The 20,177-nt window shown below is 40.0% G+C and overlaps 1 protein-coding gene across 4 annotated transcripts in view; it reads right to left on the bottom strand.

Annotated features, from left to right (window-relative positions):
• Positions 1-20,177, bottom strand: part of PELI1 (pellino E3 ubiquitin protein ligase 1) — a 42,899-nt gene that overhangs the window by 13,701 nt on the left and 9,021 nt on the right. The window contains exon 1 of one of the 4 annotated variants that reach the window (XM_066546347.1): positions 16,688-16,784. The exons of 2 other annotated variants lie outside the window; for them this stretch is intronic. In XM_066546347.1, coding sequence (XP_066402444.1) covers positions 16,688-16,742 — 55 coding nt within the window. In that variant the 5' untranslated portion in view covers positions 16,743-16,784. Of the gene's footprint in view, positions 1-3,481; positions 3,761-16,687; positions 16,785-20,177 lie in introns of those variants that run through there. One more of the 4 variants, XM_066546351.1, reaches the window with a different exon arrangement.

The raw sequence follows: 20,177 nt of genomic DNA, 5'->3' as shown, positions 1-20,177 counted from the left end.
AGAACCTAAGTTTGCCAATATTCACTTACACATTTAAGCTCTTTATCACTCCAGTTTCCACTAGGCAAGTCTCCTGTGACTGCAAGATCAGAAACCAAAATCCTCTGAATACACATACAGTATTTCAGCACTGCATATTCTCTTCTATGGTTACATCTCACCACTTCAAAGGAAAAAAATCTTGATTTCCAGACTTAAACAACCAGAATACTAAAGTTAAGTCACTGAGAGACACAAACAAGCTGTACAGAATTCTAGTCTCAAGATGAAGGTATCTGCAAGCATGGAAAGAGGAGGCAATAGGTAATCAGAGAGAAGGAAAAAAAAAAAAAAAAAAGAAACAAGCAAAAGCACCACCAACAGAAAAGTACCAAAACCCAAAAACCCAAAAAAACCCCCACACACAAAAAAAAAACCCACCCAAACCCAAAACCCCACAGTAACTCCCAGCAGACCGACTGCTTGTTTGAGTATGTGTTCCCACCAAGCCCAGCTTGCCAGGTTTCACAAACAATATCAATAATGTTACTGATCTGCACTGGTACAAGCAACAAGGAATCAGGTCCTTGCATCACTGTTTCTGAAAGCTGAGACAAAGGTTGAGAAATCACTTCTACGTGATGGGTGAAGAAATGTTCACCACTGGAAAGTTATTCTCCTTTAACTGTTTTTCCTATAAATAGTTTTGCAAGCTTGTATTAAAATAGTTTTTACTGAAGTTATCACTGGGTAAAGAGAACATGTGTTTATCTACCAGTTTTAACACTCCTCCCAGTTTTCAGTTAAAACAAGCTCACGTTTCCTTCCCACACACACCTGCAATTTTACCACCATTAGGTTTTAGACTCCACTTTTGAGATTTGCCACATTCTGTATACAGCTTGCATCCTTCACTACAGATGCACAGGAAAGTTATAGTGATGCATCTGTTAGTACAATTTAAATGCCTATCACTTTAGATCAATAGCCAAACACTACCTTTTTTAGAAAGGAAATTTAATTTTCTTATTTCTAGAAAAGGGAGTTTTTCAGCGTCAAAATCCCCAAGAATAAGCCTTGGGAGCATGGAGAATCAGTCCAGCCTTTTGCTTTAGTATGGCTTATTATTTCCTTAGTCTATACTGTACACCTTTTCCTTTGTAACTCAGAATAAGCTTAGTCATCCACTATAGACACACAAGTGTCTTATGATATGAAAGCAAGACAAAAACAAGAAATCAAAAACAAGACAATGAGGTCAAGTTGAAATGAGCAAGCAGCTGATCCTGCACAGGACATCATGCACAAACCAATGCAACAGCTATCTACTACTATGTCTTGAGAACATCTGTAAAATCTCAATAGAGGAGTTTTTTGTTGTCACAAACAGAATGAAAGCATCTTTTTACCATGAACACCTCCCATTAGTGGGCTGGTCATCCTGGAAATCAGTCATTTGAGTCAGAGCATATACGCACACAAAAATCCATTGTCTGTGGACACTCTGAAAGGGGCATTAACTTGATAGACAAGAGAAAATCTACTGTTTTGCTCTAAGGCCACAGCTAATTTTGTCCAGTCTAAGAAACAGCAGTTTTGGTTGAATTGCTGTCTAGCATTCTGCTTCAAGTTCTGTTCCAGCCTCAGAAGCAGGTCTGACAAGCTCTCAGCAATTTCAGGAAAGACAGGAACAGCGCCTTGAGGACAAGCAACCTTGCTCAATAAACAAGGGAAGTGTTTTAGAATAGGACTTCTATTATAGGCACCTATATGAAAATCTGTACTTTATGATAGTACTCAAAAATAGCATTCCTCTTCAGAAGACTGAAAAAACCCACCTAAGCACAGGGTTCTGATTTCAGTCAGACCTCTGCTAACTTCAGTTCCCTTATTCTGAACTACCATTGATGACATGAGAATGTGGTTGGGTCTATTAAAACTCGAAGCTTTATGTAATCAATAATGATCAACTCCAACAGAATGACAAAAATCAATTCTGAAAATATTCCCTTGGAAAAAGAAATAGTCCCAAATTTTTTTCAGTTATGAAAAGTAACAGCTGATCCTCCCCTGAGGAAACCACGATAACCTCCTACGGGTTATAAATGATGTAATTCAGACTGCGTGTGGGAAGCCAAAAACATTTGTCTTTTAGCACAAGGTGTCTATTTTAAAGCTGTCACTGCAACATTATCTGTATCCTTAATTAGCTGAGAAAGTTCTTCACCAGTTAACCTGCTCCATCTACACGCAGCCTGACCTCCCTTGCCCCTTTCGGGTGCAGCGGTGACAACGCGCGGAGCCTCGCACAGGGCTCGGTGCCTCTGGCGCGAGGGCCAACCACAGCTTGTCCCTGCTCCATCAGCTCAACTACCTGCTGGAGTTACTCACACAAGCTGCTTCACAACATTCATTTGCAGCTTTCTCCCTGAAGTTCTGGCTACACTTGCACTTTGCCTGTTAGTACAAACTACGCTGAAAAAAATAGTTTTGATTTTAATTTCACTCAGATTATCAAATGAAATTTATTTGTAATTTGTAACCCATACGAAAAAGCCATAAAATAATACTACATAGAGGCATGCTGGGAGAACATCAGGTGCTCATTAGCCACAGCATACCTATTTGTATCTTCAGAGAGTGCCTTGCAAAAATACAAACAGAAAAGAAAAAAAACTTCGTACAATACTAGTACAGAAGCATAGTTCTGCTGCAGAGAACTCTACAGTTGGAAACCTTTAACATTATCCTTCACTGCTTCAGACTAATTACACAGTATTACCTTTAGAAAAAAAAAAAAGCAGTCCTAACTTTCACTTAGAGTCAGCCACAAGAGTAAAACTTCCTAAAAGTTTAGACCAAAGCAGGGCATCTTATTCTTACACAAAGCAATAGAGCTTTTCAAGTCCAGGAAAATCTACTGTCTGATGCACCTGTACTGGAATATATGGCTGAGGAGCCTGGGCTTGCAGAAAACCACAATGACTTCTTGTTCGACATGCCCAAACATTACAGTTTTGCTTTTTATGAGCCTCTGACTTCTTGATAAGGCAGCTCATATACCAAACTATCTGCTAAGTAGCTGTTTGTATTACACTAAAGCCTTTTCAAATAGCATCTATATCATCTTACAAAAATAGGAGCTACAGTTACATTTAAAGCCTTTTTCTCGGTTTAGACAACAGAAATATTCAAGAGCTCCATGAGGAATTGTCCTTGGTATAATTCTGTTAGGTAATGGCAGTTTTAAGGCACCTTGCTCTACACCCTAAAAACGAGAAGTGACTGACACTTCTTATGATCAAACAGCACTTACTATGCTGTGCACTTTGAATGTCTCTGCCTCTTTGAGGTGGAAGGGAAGTCTGCAGACACACTGCCTGCTCTCAGATTTCCTTTCCACTGCATCACTGAAAACCACTGCAACTGAGGAGATTTTTAGAAGAGAGATTGAAACAATACCACATTAGAAGGGAAAAGTGACAGCATGCAGAGCACTTACCAGGGTATTTGTGTCCTTGCAGTATTCTTACACAGTGGAGAAGAAAAAACCCAACCCTCCGATCTTGTTTAAAATCAGCTGAAATCCACCAACTCCTTTAAACCCCCGGCAACTGCCAGACTGAGTGACTGCTCTGTGTGCTTTTACTTCAGCCGTGGGAAGCACCTCCTGCCTCAAGAGGGGCTGGCTCCGCCTTGCGTAAGCTGGGTAAACACCGCGGCACCACACAGCATTGGCTGGAGGCAGAACCAGCATCCTGCTCCTGCTCCATCAATTCATCCATCCCTGGCCCCAAAAAGGAAAAAAGGAAGCAGAGGGTGTGTTGAGAACAATACTGCAGCCCAATTGCCTGGCAGCTCTGCAGATGAGGTTCTCAGAGAAACACTGATTTATTTCCTTCTCTTACATAACTGTACCCATGCATGCTATACCTTTTCTTTTTTTTTAACCATAATTTATTAGCCCAGCTAGCTTTCCTCACCTCCCACACAAAGAGTACTTTCTTAATACACTGAGAATTATACCAGCAGAAACTGTTCAGGCATTGCTATCTCTATTTTCACTAATACTGTAGGACTGGACACATGACACATCTGCAGATGCCACCTGTGTGTACTGGACTGTCACAGCCAATGATTCTAAAACAGCTCAATCCTGTAGGACGCACATTTAGAAAGGCAAATCTGCATGTGCCAGACCAGGTTATGAGCTCATTTCTCATTCCACCAACACCAAAATCACTGCATCAAGCCAGTGGGTGGGATAATTTAAATGTCTGAGCCATAAAGTGGTGATCAAGTTACCACAGCTTCCAAGTTACCTCGTGGAATTGATCATGCAAATGCTGTGAGGCTGCTGCAATCACGATATGACACAGCAGCTTAACCTTTACATCAAGTTGTACATCACAGCTGCAGTGGGTGAAGAAGGGGGTAGATGGTTACCCTGGCTCAAGCAATGTAGATAGAGCCTGACATTTCACATCTCCATGTTGTACATGTGACTTTTGCCGCTCCTGTTTCTGCTGCTCCCTCCTTGGCTTGCGACCTCAATCTTTTAAACACAATTTTATGGACTGATCTGTCAATGTTTCAAAGTTGGTTTATCTGCTCTGTTATTTTTTTAACAGAACTGTTCTCCAGTTCACCTTACAGTATAACCACTGGGTAACACTCAAACCTAAGAACTGTCAAAACAGCTTTTCTGTTCATAATGCCATAACACAAGTTGCAGCTCCATGGCTGAGAACAAGGTGAATGCATCTGTGTTTCCTCTCTTCTCAACCTGTACTCTACAGCAAACTTTCCCCTAAGTAATACAATACAGCTGTCCTGTTACAGGATCTTGTCACCTACCTGAAAATTTAGCTGCAGAATACCTTGTCATAGAGCTTATTCTGGATAATAAAACTATACATAGGCTCAAAGATACTTTTTTCCCCTCCTACCATAGATTACTAAGTACAAAGATACCAACTTGCTCCACAGAAGTGCTTGAGCCACAGCTGCTGAACACTGGAAAGTGCCTGGAGAAACACTGAGGTACAGGTGTTCCCTTGTTTCCACCCTTCTGGCTGACAAAAAAACCACAGGACTGCTCTGAAATGCTATGGTCATTATCACAGCTACCAGATGACTAACTAGCAAGGGGCTAAGGGAAAAACCAAAACCACACACAAATCTTCAACTATTTCAACCCAAATAATTTTGCTTATCTGTTTGTGCGTTTATTCTGTAATCCCATTACACCAATGCAAATGAAGAGATAGGGACCTTCTGCATCCATCTCAACAGCAACACCAGAGACTCATCAAGCCTGATCTTGTTATTTAGGTTCTAAGGGAATCCTCTTTCCTGCCAAAAATCAACAGCCTCATGACACTGGCATACAATCCCAGCTTTTTCACTGGTAACATGTAGATCCTTAAAATGGCAATTTTTACTGGGGTGGAGGAGTCACACCACCCCACCTCCCCCATAATTTTCAAGTATTTTCTTTTTGTCCCAGCCTATACAAAGTTGGCAGCTTGAATGCTGTTTTAATCGGGGCTAAGGGTTGCTTTTGTGATTTTGTTTTAAAAAAAAAAAAAAAAAAAAAGAAAACCACATCAGGACTGCATTAGTATCACTTAACACACAGATATGGCACCAAGAGTACAAAAGGTGCTCTGTATTCAGGTATTTAACCACAGTGATTACTTACATTTGTATAACCACTTCTAAGCTGCGTTACTTTTCTCACACAAGTTGTAAAACTGGAGTTGTACCGCTTCAGAACATCCTGAAAAGCAGAACTTGTAGACTAATTTGCTTCTAGAACTCCTTTATTCCCAGACATTCTTTATTTTTCAGATGCAGAGCTGTTCAGCATTCAGGTTAATAAGCTTGTAGATTACTTTATGCTGCAGCCACCTAAGAAGAAGCTGCAGGTGGATTTGCTTTCTACCACCCAACCAGCCTCCTGCAGGTAACAATCCTTACTAGCCTTCATATTAGTGACCCTCTGGAGCAATCAAGCAACACCACACAATGTCCTTTTTATAGCCAATCATGCCCCATCTTAATCCAGGTTTTTTGAGGATTTATTTTGCCCCTAGGAACACTTCTATGTGGCTGCCTCTGTATCTCACCCAACAAAGTTTGAACCACTTTGTCTCCCTGCCTGTGTTTACTCACAGCCATGCTCTACTCAGCTTTTCTTGTGTCAGCACTGCCCCTCACTTTTATGATGAGGAGGTTTAATGATTTTCACAGAATCACAAGAACTACATCATGCCTTGAGGACTGGAATGAAATGCCTCCAGCATGCAGTCGGTAGGCGAACTAGCTGATTTCTCCTGAAGTACAGATACCATGCCAGACTAAAACAATGCAATCTGTAGCCCAAGATATCACTGCTAATTTTACAAAGTGATGCTGAACTGCAGGGGAGGTTCTTTCTTTGAAGTTTAAAGAAATAAAGGGTTCTATCGTCATGTTCTTCTATCTGACTCACAAACAGATGCTGTACAGTCTGATACAATTACGTGATTTCACATGACATTCACCATGAGCTCTGAAGAGAATGTATTTCTAGCTGTTCCAGCTAAAAAGAGCTTAACAGCCTTACAGACAGGGGCAACGGGCAACACTATGGCCTCTAGTGTCCAGACTGGCAAGAAGCCTGAATGGTAAACTCTTCATGCTGGAGGTAGCCTTATCAGTATATTACTGCCTTTCAACACTGACATTCTAAACAACCTGTTGATAATTTTATTCAATGAAACAGGCAAGGAGTGGACTAAAAACCCCATGCAGCATAAGAGCTTGAAATTACTGCACATAGGCTACATTAAAACAGAGACTGAAGGAAAGGAAACACTGAGAAAAGGGAGCAAAACACCTGGTGGAAGACCATGTAATGATCCCACGGGGGAGGTATATTTGTACACTCAATGCCGAATGTTGAACATACACTATACACAACCTGAACTCAGTTTCCCATGAAGTCAGGGGCTGAACTCTGATCAAAGCTAATGATACCCAAATAAGAAAAATATTTCATGTATTCTAAGGCATCAGCACTGTTAGGGGGTTCCCAGAAGCCTAATCTCAGGTGCATGAGGGAAGAAGAAAGAAGGGAAGATTACTGACTTACCAGCCTCATTAATCTTTTATTGTGTTACGTCACAAGTAATCTCTGTGCAAGGAGTTCCCATGTCACACTGCTAATAAAAAGTCATACTACAGTGTTTTAAAGAGATTATAGAGGGGGGGGACCAGCCTAAAGCCAAGAACATGCTATTTAGAGTATACAATAGAAATGCTAATCAAATAATCTGCAGGAAGAGAAGGGAAGGAAATGACCTAATCCTCTGCACTACTGTGTGGTGGCTTATGGCAAGAATTAAGAAAGTTCTTACAAGGGCCAAGAAAACAAAGGTCCATTGTTATAGCTACAGCTTCCAGATAAGAACCCTTTTCTGCATCTCAAGTTTCTGTGACATGAAGGGTAGATAGTACTTTATGAACTCTTCTACACTGACCACTTCTGGAAGGGGTAGGAGAGATTAATTAAAATTGCAGGACAGCTGAGTAAAAGATCTAAATAGAATCTTGAATTCTTAAGGCACAAAGTCTCCTTCAAATACATTTGCCAGCTCTAAAATGTTGCTCATCCAGCCATGGTGATCCTTAAGCAGCTGTGGAGCAATTTGTGACGGAAGTAGCCTAGTTATAGAGTGGCAACAAGTCATCACACTGCACAGAGGCATTTCATCACAGGAGTCACACTTTGCCATCAGACAAACCTCATGAGCATTTCTTATGAAGTCCTGTTCCACCCTTACATCTCTGTGAGCCTGTTCCTCAGCCGCACCAGGGAAGTCCTCCACAAGAGAAATGAAATGAGCAATTCAACACAGCAACTGTTGCCTAAGTAAGACATCTGGGGATTAAGCTGCTCTTTAAACAATGTTGTGGTTTAATCAGCCCCAGCCAGTCACCAAGTACCATGCAGCTTGCTCACACCTCCCCTGGTTGGTGTTAAAGGCAGGAGAGTCAGGGAAAAAAAGGTAAAAGGGAGGAAAAAAAGGTAATAGTAAGGAAAAGGGAGACAATATAAAAGGAGAAAGAAAGGAAACCCAAGAAAGTGATGCACAGTTGCTTACCACCCCACTGACTGATGCCCAGATCATCCATGAGCAGCAGCCAGCCTCTCCCAGCCAACTCTCCCAGTTTATAATACTGGGCATGATGTCCCATAGTGGACTATGGGAAACCCTTTGGCCAGTTTGGGTCACCTGTCTTGGCCATGCTCCCTCCCAGCTTCTTGTGCAGCTCCTGGCTGGCAGAACATGGAACCCTGTAAAGTCCTTGATTCAGCAAAACATCAGTGCATTAAAACTATTCTCATCCTAAACACAAAACACAGCACTGTACCAGCTGCTACTAAAATTACCTCTATCCCAGCTGAAACCAGGACAGATGGTTCTTCACCTGGATTCAAGTACCACCTGAAGCATCAGATGTGCTGAATTCCTAAAAATTCAAGAATGAAAGAATGATAGGCAAAGCCTAATTCTGAAGAAAGCACATTTGTTTCCAGAAAGGTCAGACTGATGCAAGTCATCTGCCAAGTCAGAGCCATACAGATGTAGCTGCACCAGGCTTCTTTCCAAGACAGTAAACTTTAATTTCCGAGGTACCTGGAAAAAGCTACTGTAAAAGATTTCTTTTTAAGTTCTCTAGGATCATTTCTGGTTCAATTAATCTTAGCTATGCACAAGCACTTCCTTAAAGAACTTTTTAGATGTTGTTCAGCAAACTTTCAGCATCAGAACACAGATTCACTGAGCTTCAGGTATTATGGTTTCCCCTAAATACAAAAAGGGAGGCCCAATTTGAATTCATTTCCAAGACATGATTTTTGTACTTGCAAAGCCTTTAAGGTTATAGCAGAACTAGCTGAACCTGCATTACCTGAAATTTTTCATTCCCACAAAGCCAGATCATTTGACCATGGATTTGTACAGAGAATTCTAAGATAGTTGCTAGAAGTAGTAACACTTTCAGTTCTGAAAAATATATTTATCTCAGTGATGAAAAATATTTCACCTTAGATTCAGATTAGCAAAAAAAAGATAGGAAAAGTATTCAATTATAGAAATTCAGCTATAACTGGCTATCTCCCCACACTCACATTCTAGAGAAAAATTATTAAGAGGGACAAAGTTTAAAAACTATTCAGTACAGTTTCTAATCAACTTCCACATTACACAAATGGATATCTTACAAGAAGGCAAATATATTTACCCTCAAAGAGATCATGAAGAAAAAAGTCAAAGCTATCCAACAGCCCTCTGCTTTATCCTAAATTCCTAACCACACTTACTAAAGTCTTGACACTCACCATTTTGACTGTAGTCCCTCTGCAGTTCTGGTAAAAAAAGGGCTGGATAACTTCAAAACAGCTCCTCTCACTTCCTTACAACAGCGTCTCAAGTCTGTAATTCATACCTGAATATTCTGCAAATCACTGCTATTAAACAGCCATCTTACTATATTCTTCCCCCTCACTTCAAACTTTAGACAGTCCTTACACAAGGTACAAAACTTGGTCCTTTCTAAACATATCACCTCCAGCATTTGCACATGAAAGCATATGACCTCTATTCCTCTGAGAGCTGTGGGAGGGCTGCCTCCTCCCTGCAAGCCGAGGGTCAGCTTTGCACAGAGGCCTGCTGGAGCTGTCAGAGCCCTGTACCAACACACGGGGGTCAGCACCTCTGCTTCCTGTACTTCTGACTGTCAAGGACATCTTTTCAGGAATACATTAAATACCGTTTTATGAGCTCAGACACAGAACAAATGTTACTTTAGGCAGTAACCCAAGAGAACAAGAATTGATTACTTGTCACATGCAACAGGTTTCTAATAGAGAAATAATGAAATATGTCCTGATACATTAAAAGCTGTCCCTTAAAAACTAAGGTGAAATGCTAATACAACTTGCATTTAGACATAAACACAAAACTAACTTTTTGCACACTTTAGTTCTCATGTGCATCACCTCCTACAACCAGGAATTCAACCATACAGTTCCAATACATTCTGGTATTGGACCTCCTGCCTTTTCACAGTTTGTTACTGCTCAATGAAAAAAAAATCCCATGCCAGTTGATCAGGTCTTTTTCTTTCCTTTTTAATCTCATAGGCAATGCATGATTTAGCATATACAGGCACAATACTTCCTACACTTCTAATCCAATTTGGTTAAGAGGTTTATTGCTTATAAAAATAAACAGGCAGTTGCACTTTACCTCTATGCAGGCACTAACACCTAACAAAAAAAAAAAAAAGGTCATTCCCAAATAGTAGCAGTTCAGTGCTAGAGATGCCATCCCTAAATTCTACTCCTTGGCTGAGACAGAAATACAGTTACTTCTTTAGAAGTACGAGGGAGAACTGGTAGCTACTCTTGGCTCCTGTCACTTGCAATGTTTGGTATTAATGTGCCAAATATATACCCAGCAAAAAAAGCCCAGGAGAGAATACCTCAACCATGGAGATGTACAATTTCTATAGGGACCCAAACGACTTTGGTCTGACTGTATGGTCAGGTTTTAATTAACAGCTAAGGAAATCATTATGTTTCACATTTGATTTTCAGTTGCAGGTTTTCAAGGTTATCACTAGTTTCAAATTTTCAATTTTTTATGTCCAAAGAAAAATGTTACTTTTTCATAATGGAAGGTATCTAGCCCAATATGAGAACTTTAAGTTAGTACAGCCTTCAGTTACAACTGGAAGAAGAAATTTTCCCAAGAGTGTGGGCCATAAAAGATAAGCAAAGGCATTTTGGTACTAAGAGAGTGGTTTGTTTGTTTTCAAAAGAGCCAGGCATTTGAAATCTGTATTGCTTCTTGTCTACTCAGCATATGTCAGACAAAATTTAGCAGATGAAGACAAAAGTAATTTTAGATTGGTCGAGTACAGGGATAGTGACAGGCACTGTGGCAGAACATTTTTCCAGCAACTGCCAAAGTGATGCACCCATTGTGAGGCAGTGTTAGAAAGTTCAGCTGTAGTTTCATGGACTGCTCCAGCATTTTCAATGATGCTATGTCACATTGCAAACTCTAATGCAATTACATCAGCAAGGCAGCACTTTGACTCTGTCATTCTACCACCAAAGAAAGTGCTCCTGAAGACAAAAAATGTTCTTCCTTGATCCAAAAGAATTCCACAGCAGAATTTTGTGTGAATATGAACGTTCAAAATTTGGCCTAGAAATTAAGACTCTTAAAATTGAGGTTTGAGAACACAAGTTCAGCATATTTCTCATCAACTAATGACAGTTTATTTATTTGACATAAAATGTTCAAGCAAAACAGCCGAACAATTTATTCTGAAAAAAAAAAAAAACCAAAAAAAAACCACCCCAAAACACTAAACAAAAACCCATGCTGAAAGCTCTATGTTGGTCAGGACTCTGGCTTTCTGTACTTACCAGCTCTTATTTCAAAGCTACCTGGAGAAGCCTCCAAAGCACAAAAAAAAAGGTTGAACACTTGAAGATGGAGCTAGATTTGAACTAATGCAAGCATGAAATAAAATCTTCATTTCTTTCTCTTTCAGGCATTTTTCTGACATGCAGAAGTATCCTCACACTTGCAAGCTCGCTTCCAGTAATGACCTCTGCTCTGCACTTTGTACCTGTACGCCTTGAGAGGCAGGCTTTGTGCAAAGAATTACTTGTTTTCTCTCAAAGAAGGATTTCTCCATTCAGGAAATAAGAAACATTGTTGGGCAAATACACTGAAAAGTGCATACAGCCACAAAACCCAGCAGTTTTGACAGCACCACAACCAAGTGATTTTTGAACAGTACCAGACGATTCAGAACACAGCAGTACTTTAAAGAGTTTGGAAATAAATTTCACATGATTTACAGCACCACTTATTTATTAAACACATTGACTGGTTAATATAGTACAGATTTCTTCCTTTCTGAACCTTGGGAAAGAGATTAAGAGAAGCCTCCACTTTAACCCATACCCACACAGGCAGTGTATCTTCCACAGAAATCTTAGGCCCTGTTTTTCTAGCACAGAAAGTTAACAGTAACAGTCTAGTCTGGAGGAGCCATTTCACTTGCCCCTTTTCATTCAGCCATTCCGTGCAGACCGATACATTCCAAGAAATCCGGCTTTTCAGAAGTGATCTTTGCAAGCTTTTCGGGGTAGATTGGCCCTATCTGGACTGATACTGTTTGTGAACATTGTTACAAATTGCTAATAGCAACTCACAGCTCAGCGGCGGTGCCTCGTTCACACCTATTCAGAGAGGTTTGTAGAAACGCTGCTCACATTCAATTTGCTGTTTGTCATCTGTTACTCTTGTGCTTAGCGATGCCTCCTGCAATCCCTTTGGAGAGCAGAAGGCTCAGAGGTAATGAACTGCCATGGGCAACCTTAGAACAAGTTAAGAAGACACTACGCAGATTCGTCAATGATGTCTGATACATTCAATCTTCCGGACCAATGCCAATTCAAAATAAAATAAAACAACTAAAAAAACCCTCAACCATTTAAGGAATATCATCTATGTAATTAACTATTCAACAGAAATACTAATAAAACCTGAAGAACTTCAAACTATAAATATTCAAATATGGCAAAGTCATTGGAGCCAATTCAACCCTAGACACCCAGCATGACTTTATGAAGTGTCAGGTGAGTTTTGATGAAAACTACAAGTTTGTCAGGCTGATCATCAGAGCTGCCTTTAGCACTCACCCTGGGTTGCCTCAATGCAACTTAGTGTCAGAACAAATTTTCAAGCATGCTCAGTCTCACTCCACCAACATCAACTCCAGCTGTAGAACAGATATTCTCTAAACATAAAGGAAAGAAAACAGTTTTTCTGGCTTAGCAGCCAGCCACTGTTGTACCTCAACTTCCTAAAACACTGAAGTCATTCTGCACTTTTAGCATTTCATTTATGGAAGTGTGTGGATTAAATGTCCCCAAAATAAACCTTGAACCATACAAATAACTAGAGCACTGTCAGAAGCCTGCTCTCCTCAATTTTATAATAGTTTTCCTTGTGTACAAACATGACTGCTAGGACAAAAAGATGCAAGGTCAGCCACTCTGACATGTTATCAACACTATAGGATGTTACAAAACCAACATGAGGAGTATATCGGCTCCAATAATTTTATTAGTTTCTGAGGTGAAGTATTTTTATTTTAGTAATCACTTCCAAGCTGAGGCTTTTTTTTCCTTGTTAGACGGGAGGCACTTAAATTGCAGAAAAATGTTCAAAAACCCAAAACCAATAAAAACAGGTAAGCACAAAAACCCTATTTTCTATAAAAGTCTTCACTTTAAAACCAATTTGTGGCCTAAGCTTAAAATCTAACAGTTAAAGTAGCTCTCTCATATCAGAAATAAGATACACTTTTTTCATTTACTCAAAAGAGTGATGTAAATATTATGGACAAAATGCAGAAACGTAACTGTTGACACAAAGTTTCAGCCCTTAAACTTGCCCAAGAAGAACTGTGAGTTAGAGCTTGGTGCCCATGGAGCAAAGCACCACTTTTGGGAACAGCTGCACATTCCCAGTTTTGTGTCAGAGACCTGAATTTTACTGCTTCTGCTAGTAAAACTTACAACTAAGCATCCTCACATTTGCTGTACTAGGATTTGCCAAAGCCCAGCTACAGGGCTAGTTCTAGGTCCTTCTTTTTAAAAAGAGGACTGAGCCTAACATGAAGGGGTTATGAGTACAGGAATAACTGGATTTCTTTTCACAGCTAGTCCTGTCTCTTCCAGTCATTCTCCCTCATTCAGCAATATGAAAATCCTTACACGTTACTTACTAATTATTTTATTAATACATTTAAATAAATGTCTTTGTTTCCCAAAGACACAGCATGGTGCTTATTCCTTAACTTTTAATATACAAATCTACCTAAACCATAACAATTGTATAAGAAAAAGAAAGGCTGCAATTCACCCCCAAAACAATACCACTGTGATTGTATACACTGAAGCAGCAAGATTTATCTTTACTGGCAAAAAAAAAAAGGTCCAGAACACAAAAGTTAAGCAGAGATAACAGAAGGCCTAATACAAAGGGGCATTGAAATATTATAGTCGCAACTCCCAGAGAAGTAGCAGGCAACTGAAATTAAAGATCATAAGAAAATCTTTCTTGTTAATTGAAAGCAACATGAAATCTCTGTTCGACCACAGATGCACAGAGTAATCCAAACCAGCTCCAGCATACAGAAGACCAAATTCTTTGACAGAATTTCAGCCTTTCAGGTAACTGCCTGCAAACTCATCATGCTCCAAAGATTTGCCATGTCACAAATGAAGATTCTCTAATTAAATTTTAAAAAGTAAAAATACTTTCAGCCTGTAAGTTTAGCCCAGATTGGAATTCTGCAATAAGATACTCTTCCTTTAGTGTCTTTTTAAAGCGTGCCAAAGCCATTAGTTAAAAGGATAATCTAAATAAAGCCATTATTAAAAAAATAAAACTACATCATGCCATGGCTGGAACAGCTAAGGTACTGGTCAGCAAGGAAAGGATTATTGCCTGTCATAGCAACAGGCTTAGTTCTCTCTCTCTCTCTTTTTATTACTATATTAAACCTTCCCAATGTTTCACAAAAATAAAACTGAGATTTGTACCTCATCTAATTAGCAGATGATCAATTGTACTGACTGACTTTGTTTCTAAGTATACTGTTCCAAAAAAAACCCCAAAAAACCCTAGAAAAGGCATGCTAAGTAAGGAAAAGAAATTAAGAAATTGAAGCCCATATTCTGTTTTTCATCATCTACCAGGTCGCTTCACCAAATCTGATACTTGGGCCCAATTATGCAGCTAAGTAAGGATTCAGCTGCACTGAAGGCAACTGAATTCAGCAGCATAAGCAAGATCACTATCAGCCTACCTATGCAAGACTCTACTAGAGCAAATCTTGGCTGGACATGTAATTTAATTCACCCCTCTGATTCTGGATAAGCCTCAGACCTTCAAAATAATTACACTGCTGTCAGAGACAATGTTCACTGTCAGGTACAGTATTTAAGTTGTGTACCACTTCTCTGAAGAGATGAAGCACATAAATGCCAGGTACTCTCCAGCTTCTGAAGCCACCAGCTTCAACACTGTTTCACAGCTCTTCCTAGAGTTTTTCCAAGTGTTTTTGGCCTATGTACAAGTACTTGAACACAGCAAGTCCTCTCTGACCACCATGTTTCATTAGGCAGAAACTTCTTCCTAATGCATTTTCCAATGAGACTCTCAAGTTTATAAAACAAAGCTGTAACACCTACATTACTTTCAAAGGTCTAGACCATACTGCACTACCTCTTGAGCTTCCCTTTGAAACATACTGACAGAGTTAAGGAATTTTGGACTAAGAACTCACTCATGATAGAAACTTGACAGAAAATCAAGAGGCACAGTGAAATACAGGGCTGATCAGAAACTAAAATAAATATGCAGCATGAATTCAAGTCAGCAAATTCATGTTGAATAATGAAGTGGTATTTCCCATACCTAAAATGTTTCAGGCTGTTAACCACCAATACTGACTGCTCATAACTAGTTTCAGGACTTTGGCAGTTGAAACAGAAATAGCAGCAATTGAAGTACTGATAGCTTTGATCATGAAAAACATTATTATGATTAGCATCTCATGCCTATTTGCTCCAATCCCCTGAGATGTAAAATAAAACTATAAACATTTTCAAAGTTATATGCCAAAAGTCCTCTCACTATTAATCACAGCCTTTGTACTCTCAAATTCACTAACATCAACTCCACTTGCAAACTGGTCTAAGCAAGGTAAAGTTGATGTTCTCACAACACATTACTACTTTGGTTCAAGCAATACTGAGAGAAGGCAGCAGCTGTTGTCCTCAAACCAGAGGGCCAAGGAAAGAGAACAAGCCACAGATACATTCACAGGCAAAGCTACAGAAAGCAATGCAAGAATTTTAAGCCTACCACATCAGAAGGATATACAGTCAGTCTAATAACAAAACTTGAAGCACAGCTCCCTGAACCTCTAAGGAAACTCCCACAATTAATTTGCTTCTCTTGAGTTAGTGAGAAAACTCAGGTCATGGAGAAACTCTGGTCAGCAGGTCTGGAGTAAAGACAGGCCAAGGACTGCATAGCTCATATCTGGGGAGGGGGAGCTACGTGTGTGCACAGTCCAGAGAGATGAGATGGAGAAGGCATCACTCTCATCAGGCACTAAATGTTGTATCAGAGCCTCTGGAAATAACCTCAGGTAGAAATCCAACATGAGGGGATGAGAAAGTAAATTTGGCACAGTTTAGAAGGCATGTCACTAATAACCTGCATTTTATAAAAGCTATGGTTGTGGTAGAGAGATATTATCCAATGAACTAATTAAAGCATTCTCTTCCACTTCTTTTAAAAAATATAGTGATTAGAGAACAAATACCTTTACAGATAGTTAAAGCAAGACAATAGAAGTAGTTTGTATTGTTCCACACTTGTACTTTTAGCAGCTTATCTCAATCAAAATCTCCCAGAGGTAAATAAAAGCTCTATTTGAAAGGAACTCTAGAAGTAGTTACCAAATTCTCTAGATGAAAAATTTGAAAAGAAGTTCATGTGCAATTAAAAAAGCTGATTCTTGTAGAACAATTGTGCAGATGCAAACTCACCGTGTCCAAGCCCCTCGAGATTGTACCCGCGCTTCCACTTGGATTTACGATACATAACCAAAAGCCCGATGCGCAGAGGGAGGGGGACCTGCTGCTGATGGTGCTGTCAGAATGAGCTGAGCTCAGCTAGCTGCTAGTGCAGACAGGACAACGATTTTCAACACTGCGAGAGAAAGCCAGAGTGAGACCATATGGTTAAGCCCCATCCACATCAGCAATTGAGAACTGTCAGCTGGCAGAGGCACAGGTAGGAGATCCACCTGTCACTCACAGCCACTGTAAAGAATGATTTGCTAGAGGTTGGCTCAGTGTCTCCCAGAATAAACACGTCTTTGAACACAGTGTACACCCTTCTACATCAGTACTCCTAGTGCCAAGCAACTCAAATGCTCAGTTCTTCAACATTATTGAGGGAATTCAGTTGCCAGTTGGCGTGCTCAGAATTTACTGAAATTTAAGAATGTGTTCTGGAATGATACTGGGTAAGTTATAGTTTTACAGTCGACTGCCAGTTGCAGGTAAGCATTAGACAAGTGCTGTCAGCAGACACCCCAGCTGTATGTTATTCAAAACCATGCAAAATAAAGGGATGAAAGGGCTGGCTTTAACTTCAAACTACTTAGAGTAAGGGGAGTTGGACCAGATGAACTCCAGAGTTCCCTTCTAAATTCTTCTCTTCATTGACAAACCTGGCCACTACCACAGAGGCATGAGCTTTGCATGCAAAGACAGAAGACCTGCATCACAGAGCTATTATTTATCACCTATTTCCATGACTGCAGGAATGCCTGACCTTAGTTGCTAACGTATAGCAGGAACACATTCTGCAGTTAAACAATTTTAAGGTGGCACAAAGCACTGCTGCCTGCAAAAGCAGCAGGCCTGCCTGTGGCCCAGCAGCTACGTGGCACAAGGTTCTGCTCAACCATGATTTCCACAGACCCACCCTTCAGACTGTTTCTCAACTAGATTTACTCATTGATGAGTGCACCTCAACAGATGACAGGAACCAAGAGTTGGGACCACCTTCCACATAAGTGTGCTCATTTTCAGAAAAATAGTAAAATTGTGCATTTTAAAATGCATGGACTAATTAATAGTGAGATAACAGGAAATAATTTATTCTGAACAGTACTTAAAAGCTATGTTAAATCTTGAAAAACAAAGAAAGTTTACTCCCATTTTTAACTAGAGCTAACTTTGTTTTCTGTATACTCATTCTTCTACTCAACTTTTGTTCTTTTAAGTAGCAGAATCTATATTCATCAGTAAAAGACTGCTTAGTACAGCAATAATCTTATTAGCATGCATATAGAGTTAAAACTAAGCTTTTATGAAGGATGTTGTAAAATTAAGCTTGAAAACAAGCATGGTAACAGCAACAAATGAAAAAAATTAAAATTCTGTCTCAGCTACAAAAACACACTTGGAACAATCTATAGTTCTGTCTTCATCAAGGCTTAGTCATTTCCTGTACACTTTTTTCTTCCCATGGCAGTATTTTGTCTGCTCACATTAATGCAAGGTATCTCCATAATCAGTTGCTACAATAAAACCTGGGATACACCAACATTAACACAGGTTATGGTCCAGTTGGAAAACTCTTCCACCAACAATTCTTCTGAACTGGTCACTTGGTTGCGTGATGGGAAAGCATCTTCTGACACTGCCTGGCAAAGATAACCTGCAGAAACTGAACAGCCCCCAACAGAGACTCCAGTACACTGTTGGAAGTGGAATGAGAAGACAGGTGTAGGTCACAAAATACAGTCTCTGAAGATTGTGAGATAATATCTGAAGATTGTCAAAGCTTAAGTAACATTCCCAAAGACTAATCAGTATCTCTGAGATGAAGTAAAGTCTGAAATATTAACTATGGCTGAGAACTAGACACCTGACTTAAACCCATGCTTAGTACTTCAGCCTAAGAGTGAGGTCTAAGAAAAACCACCAACTGCCATGGTTAAGCTTACAATACAAACTAACTTGGAATTCCCACATACTTTAACTACAAGGATTATTATTAACAGGGAATGTAGAACACTGTGATTTTAAGTCTCTATCAAGAGAGACTCCCCACTCAGATGTAGGTCTCTGAAGCACTGAGCAACTTTTACCCGCTGCTAGAGTTGTTAAAGTTGCAAAGCAGAAACCAGACTGCCACTTAATAAAAGCAGCCTCAGCAGGAGGAGTGAAAGGGAAAACCCAGGCTTCACTGAATGCCATGCTGCTCCACATCAACACAATGGAGGGGAATCCTGTTCCACTCTGAGTGCTATGAGCCACCTGGCCAGAAGCCATGCTTATGCATAGCTACTTGGCCTCGAGGGTTGAAAATAAAAAGATGAAGAGCCAAAATTTGCGGCCAGCAGACACAGCTGTCAGGCAGGGATAGGCAGACCTAAGGACTGTAGCATTACAAATGCTCCAGCCCATACTGGTTGGAAGTTTTGCACTTTATTCTATTCTTTCCCTCAGTTATTTCCTTCCTTTCTTTGTCTACCTGCCACAATTCCTACTTGTGCTCTGCTTCTCTCCCCTACCTCATCCTTTTTTGTCTCTTTGGAATTCAAGGTCTTTCTCTGAGGCTTCTTTCTATTCATACAGCATGGAAGTGCTGAAAAACCAAAGTTTACAATTTTTGGCATGTTCAGCTTCCTGTCTCAGGATTTTATTAAAATCAAGTTTCTTGAAAGACGGTTGACAGACTCTGCTTTTAACACTGTCCTCAGTCACAACATATCAGTCAGTATTGAAGGAAAGAGCTCACAAATAAAGCAGTGTGCTGATTTAGCTTCTACAAATAGTCTGACCACTGCAGAGATGTCTGATCTACAGCTCTCACTGACATGAACACTCTCCAGCCACACAAATAATGACTGTCATGGTTCTTCCCCAAAGTCCTGCAGGGACAAAAATTAAGATGATAGCAGATTGGATGGAACAGCTCTAAGAAAAATCAATAACAGTAACTGTAAAATCTAAAATTAAAGTAAGTCTGGTTTTGATGCTTTCAGTACACACGGTACATTAAATTTGGCATAAGCCCAATGGAACATGAAGTACTTGTGGACAATGTCTGCCAAGAGCCAGAAATACAGTACTTAGTCTTTAAAGAACAAACAGAGAGCCTCAGTTCATTTCTACTTTATGCATCTGAAAAAAAATTAAATCAAGGTGATCTTTCTGAGGGAACACTTGCATTAAATCTAATTGGCATGCTTTGTGCAATGCTGAATGGAACTCATGCCCATTGGCAAAGAATCACTATTTGTCATTCTATAATCCCTTCCACTTGTGACAAAAGGTTACCAACAGATGTTAGACCTCCCCACATTCCAAAACACTGTGCTTTCCTGCTCAGCATCAGGTTTGTGCCTCACGTAAGCTTTCAGCCTGGTCCTCAGTCATGGTGACACTTCTGAACATGTGACACAGTGAAAGCAGAAGAAAAACGGGAAGTCTGAACTGAGGGAACTCAGGCTGCACT

Source organism: Molothrus aeneus, chromosome 3, assembly GCF_037042795.1.
Source record: "Molothrus aeneus isolate 106 chromosome 3, BPBGC_Maene_1.0, whole genome shotgun sequence".
In the NCBI taxonomy this organism is placed as follows: domain Eukaryota; kingdom Metazoa; phylum Chordata; class Aves; order Passeriformes; family Icteridae; genus Molothrus; species Molothrus aeneus.
Note: the sequence above shows the minus strand (reverse complement) of the source record. Positions and strands in the feature narration are given on the sequence as shown.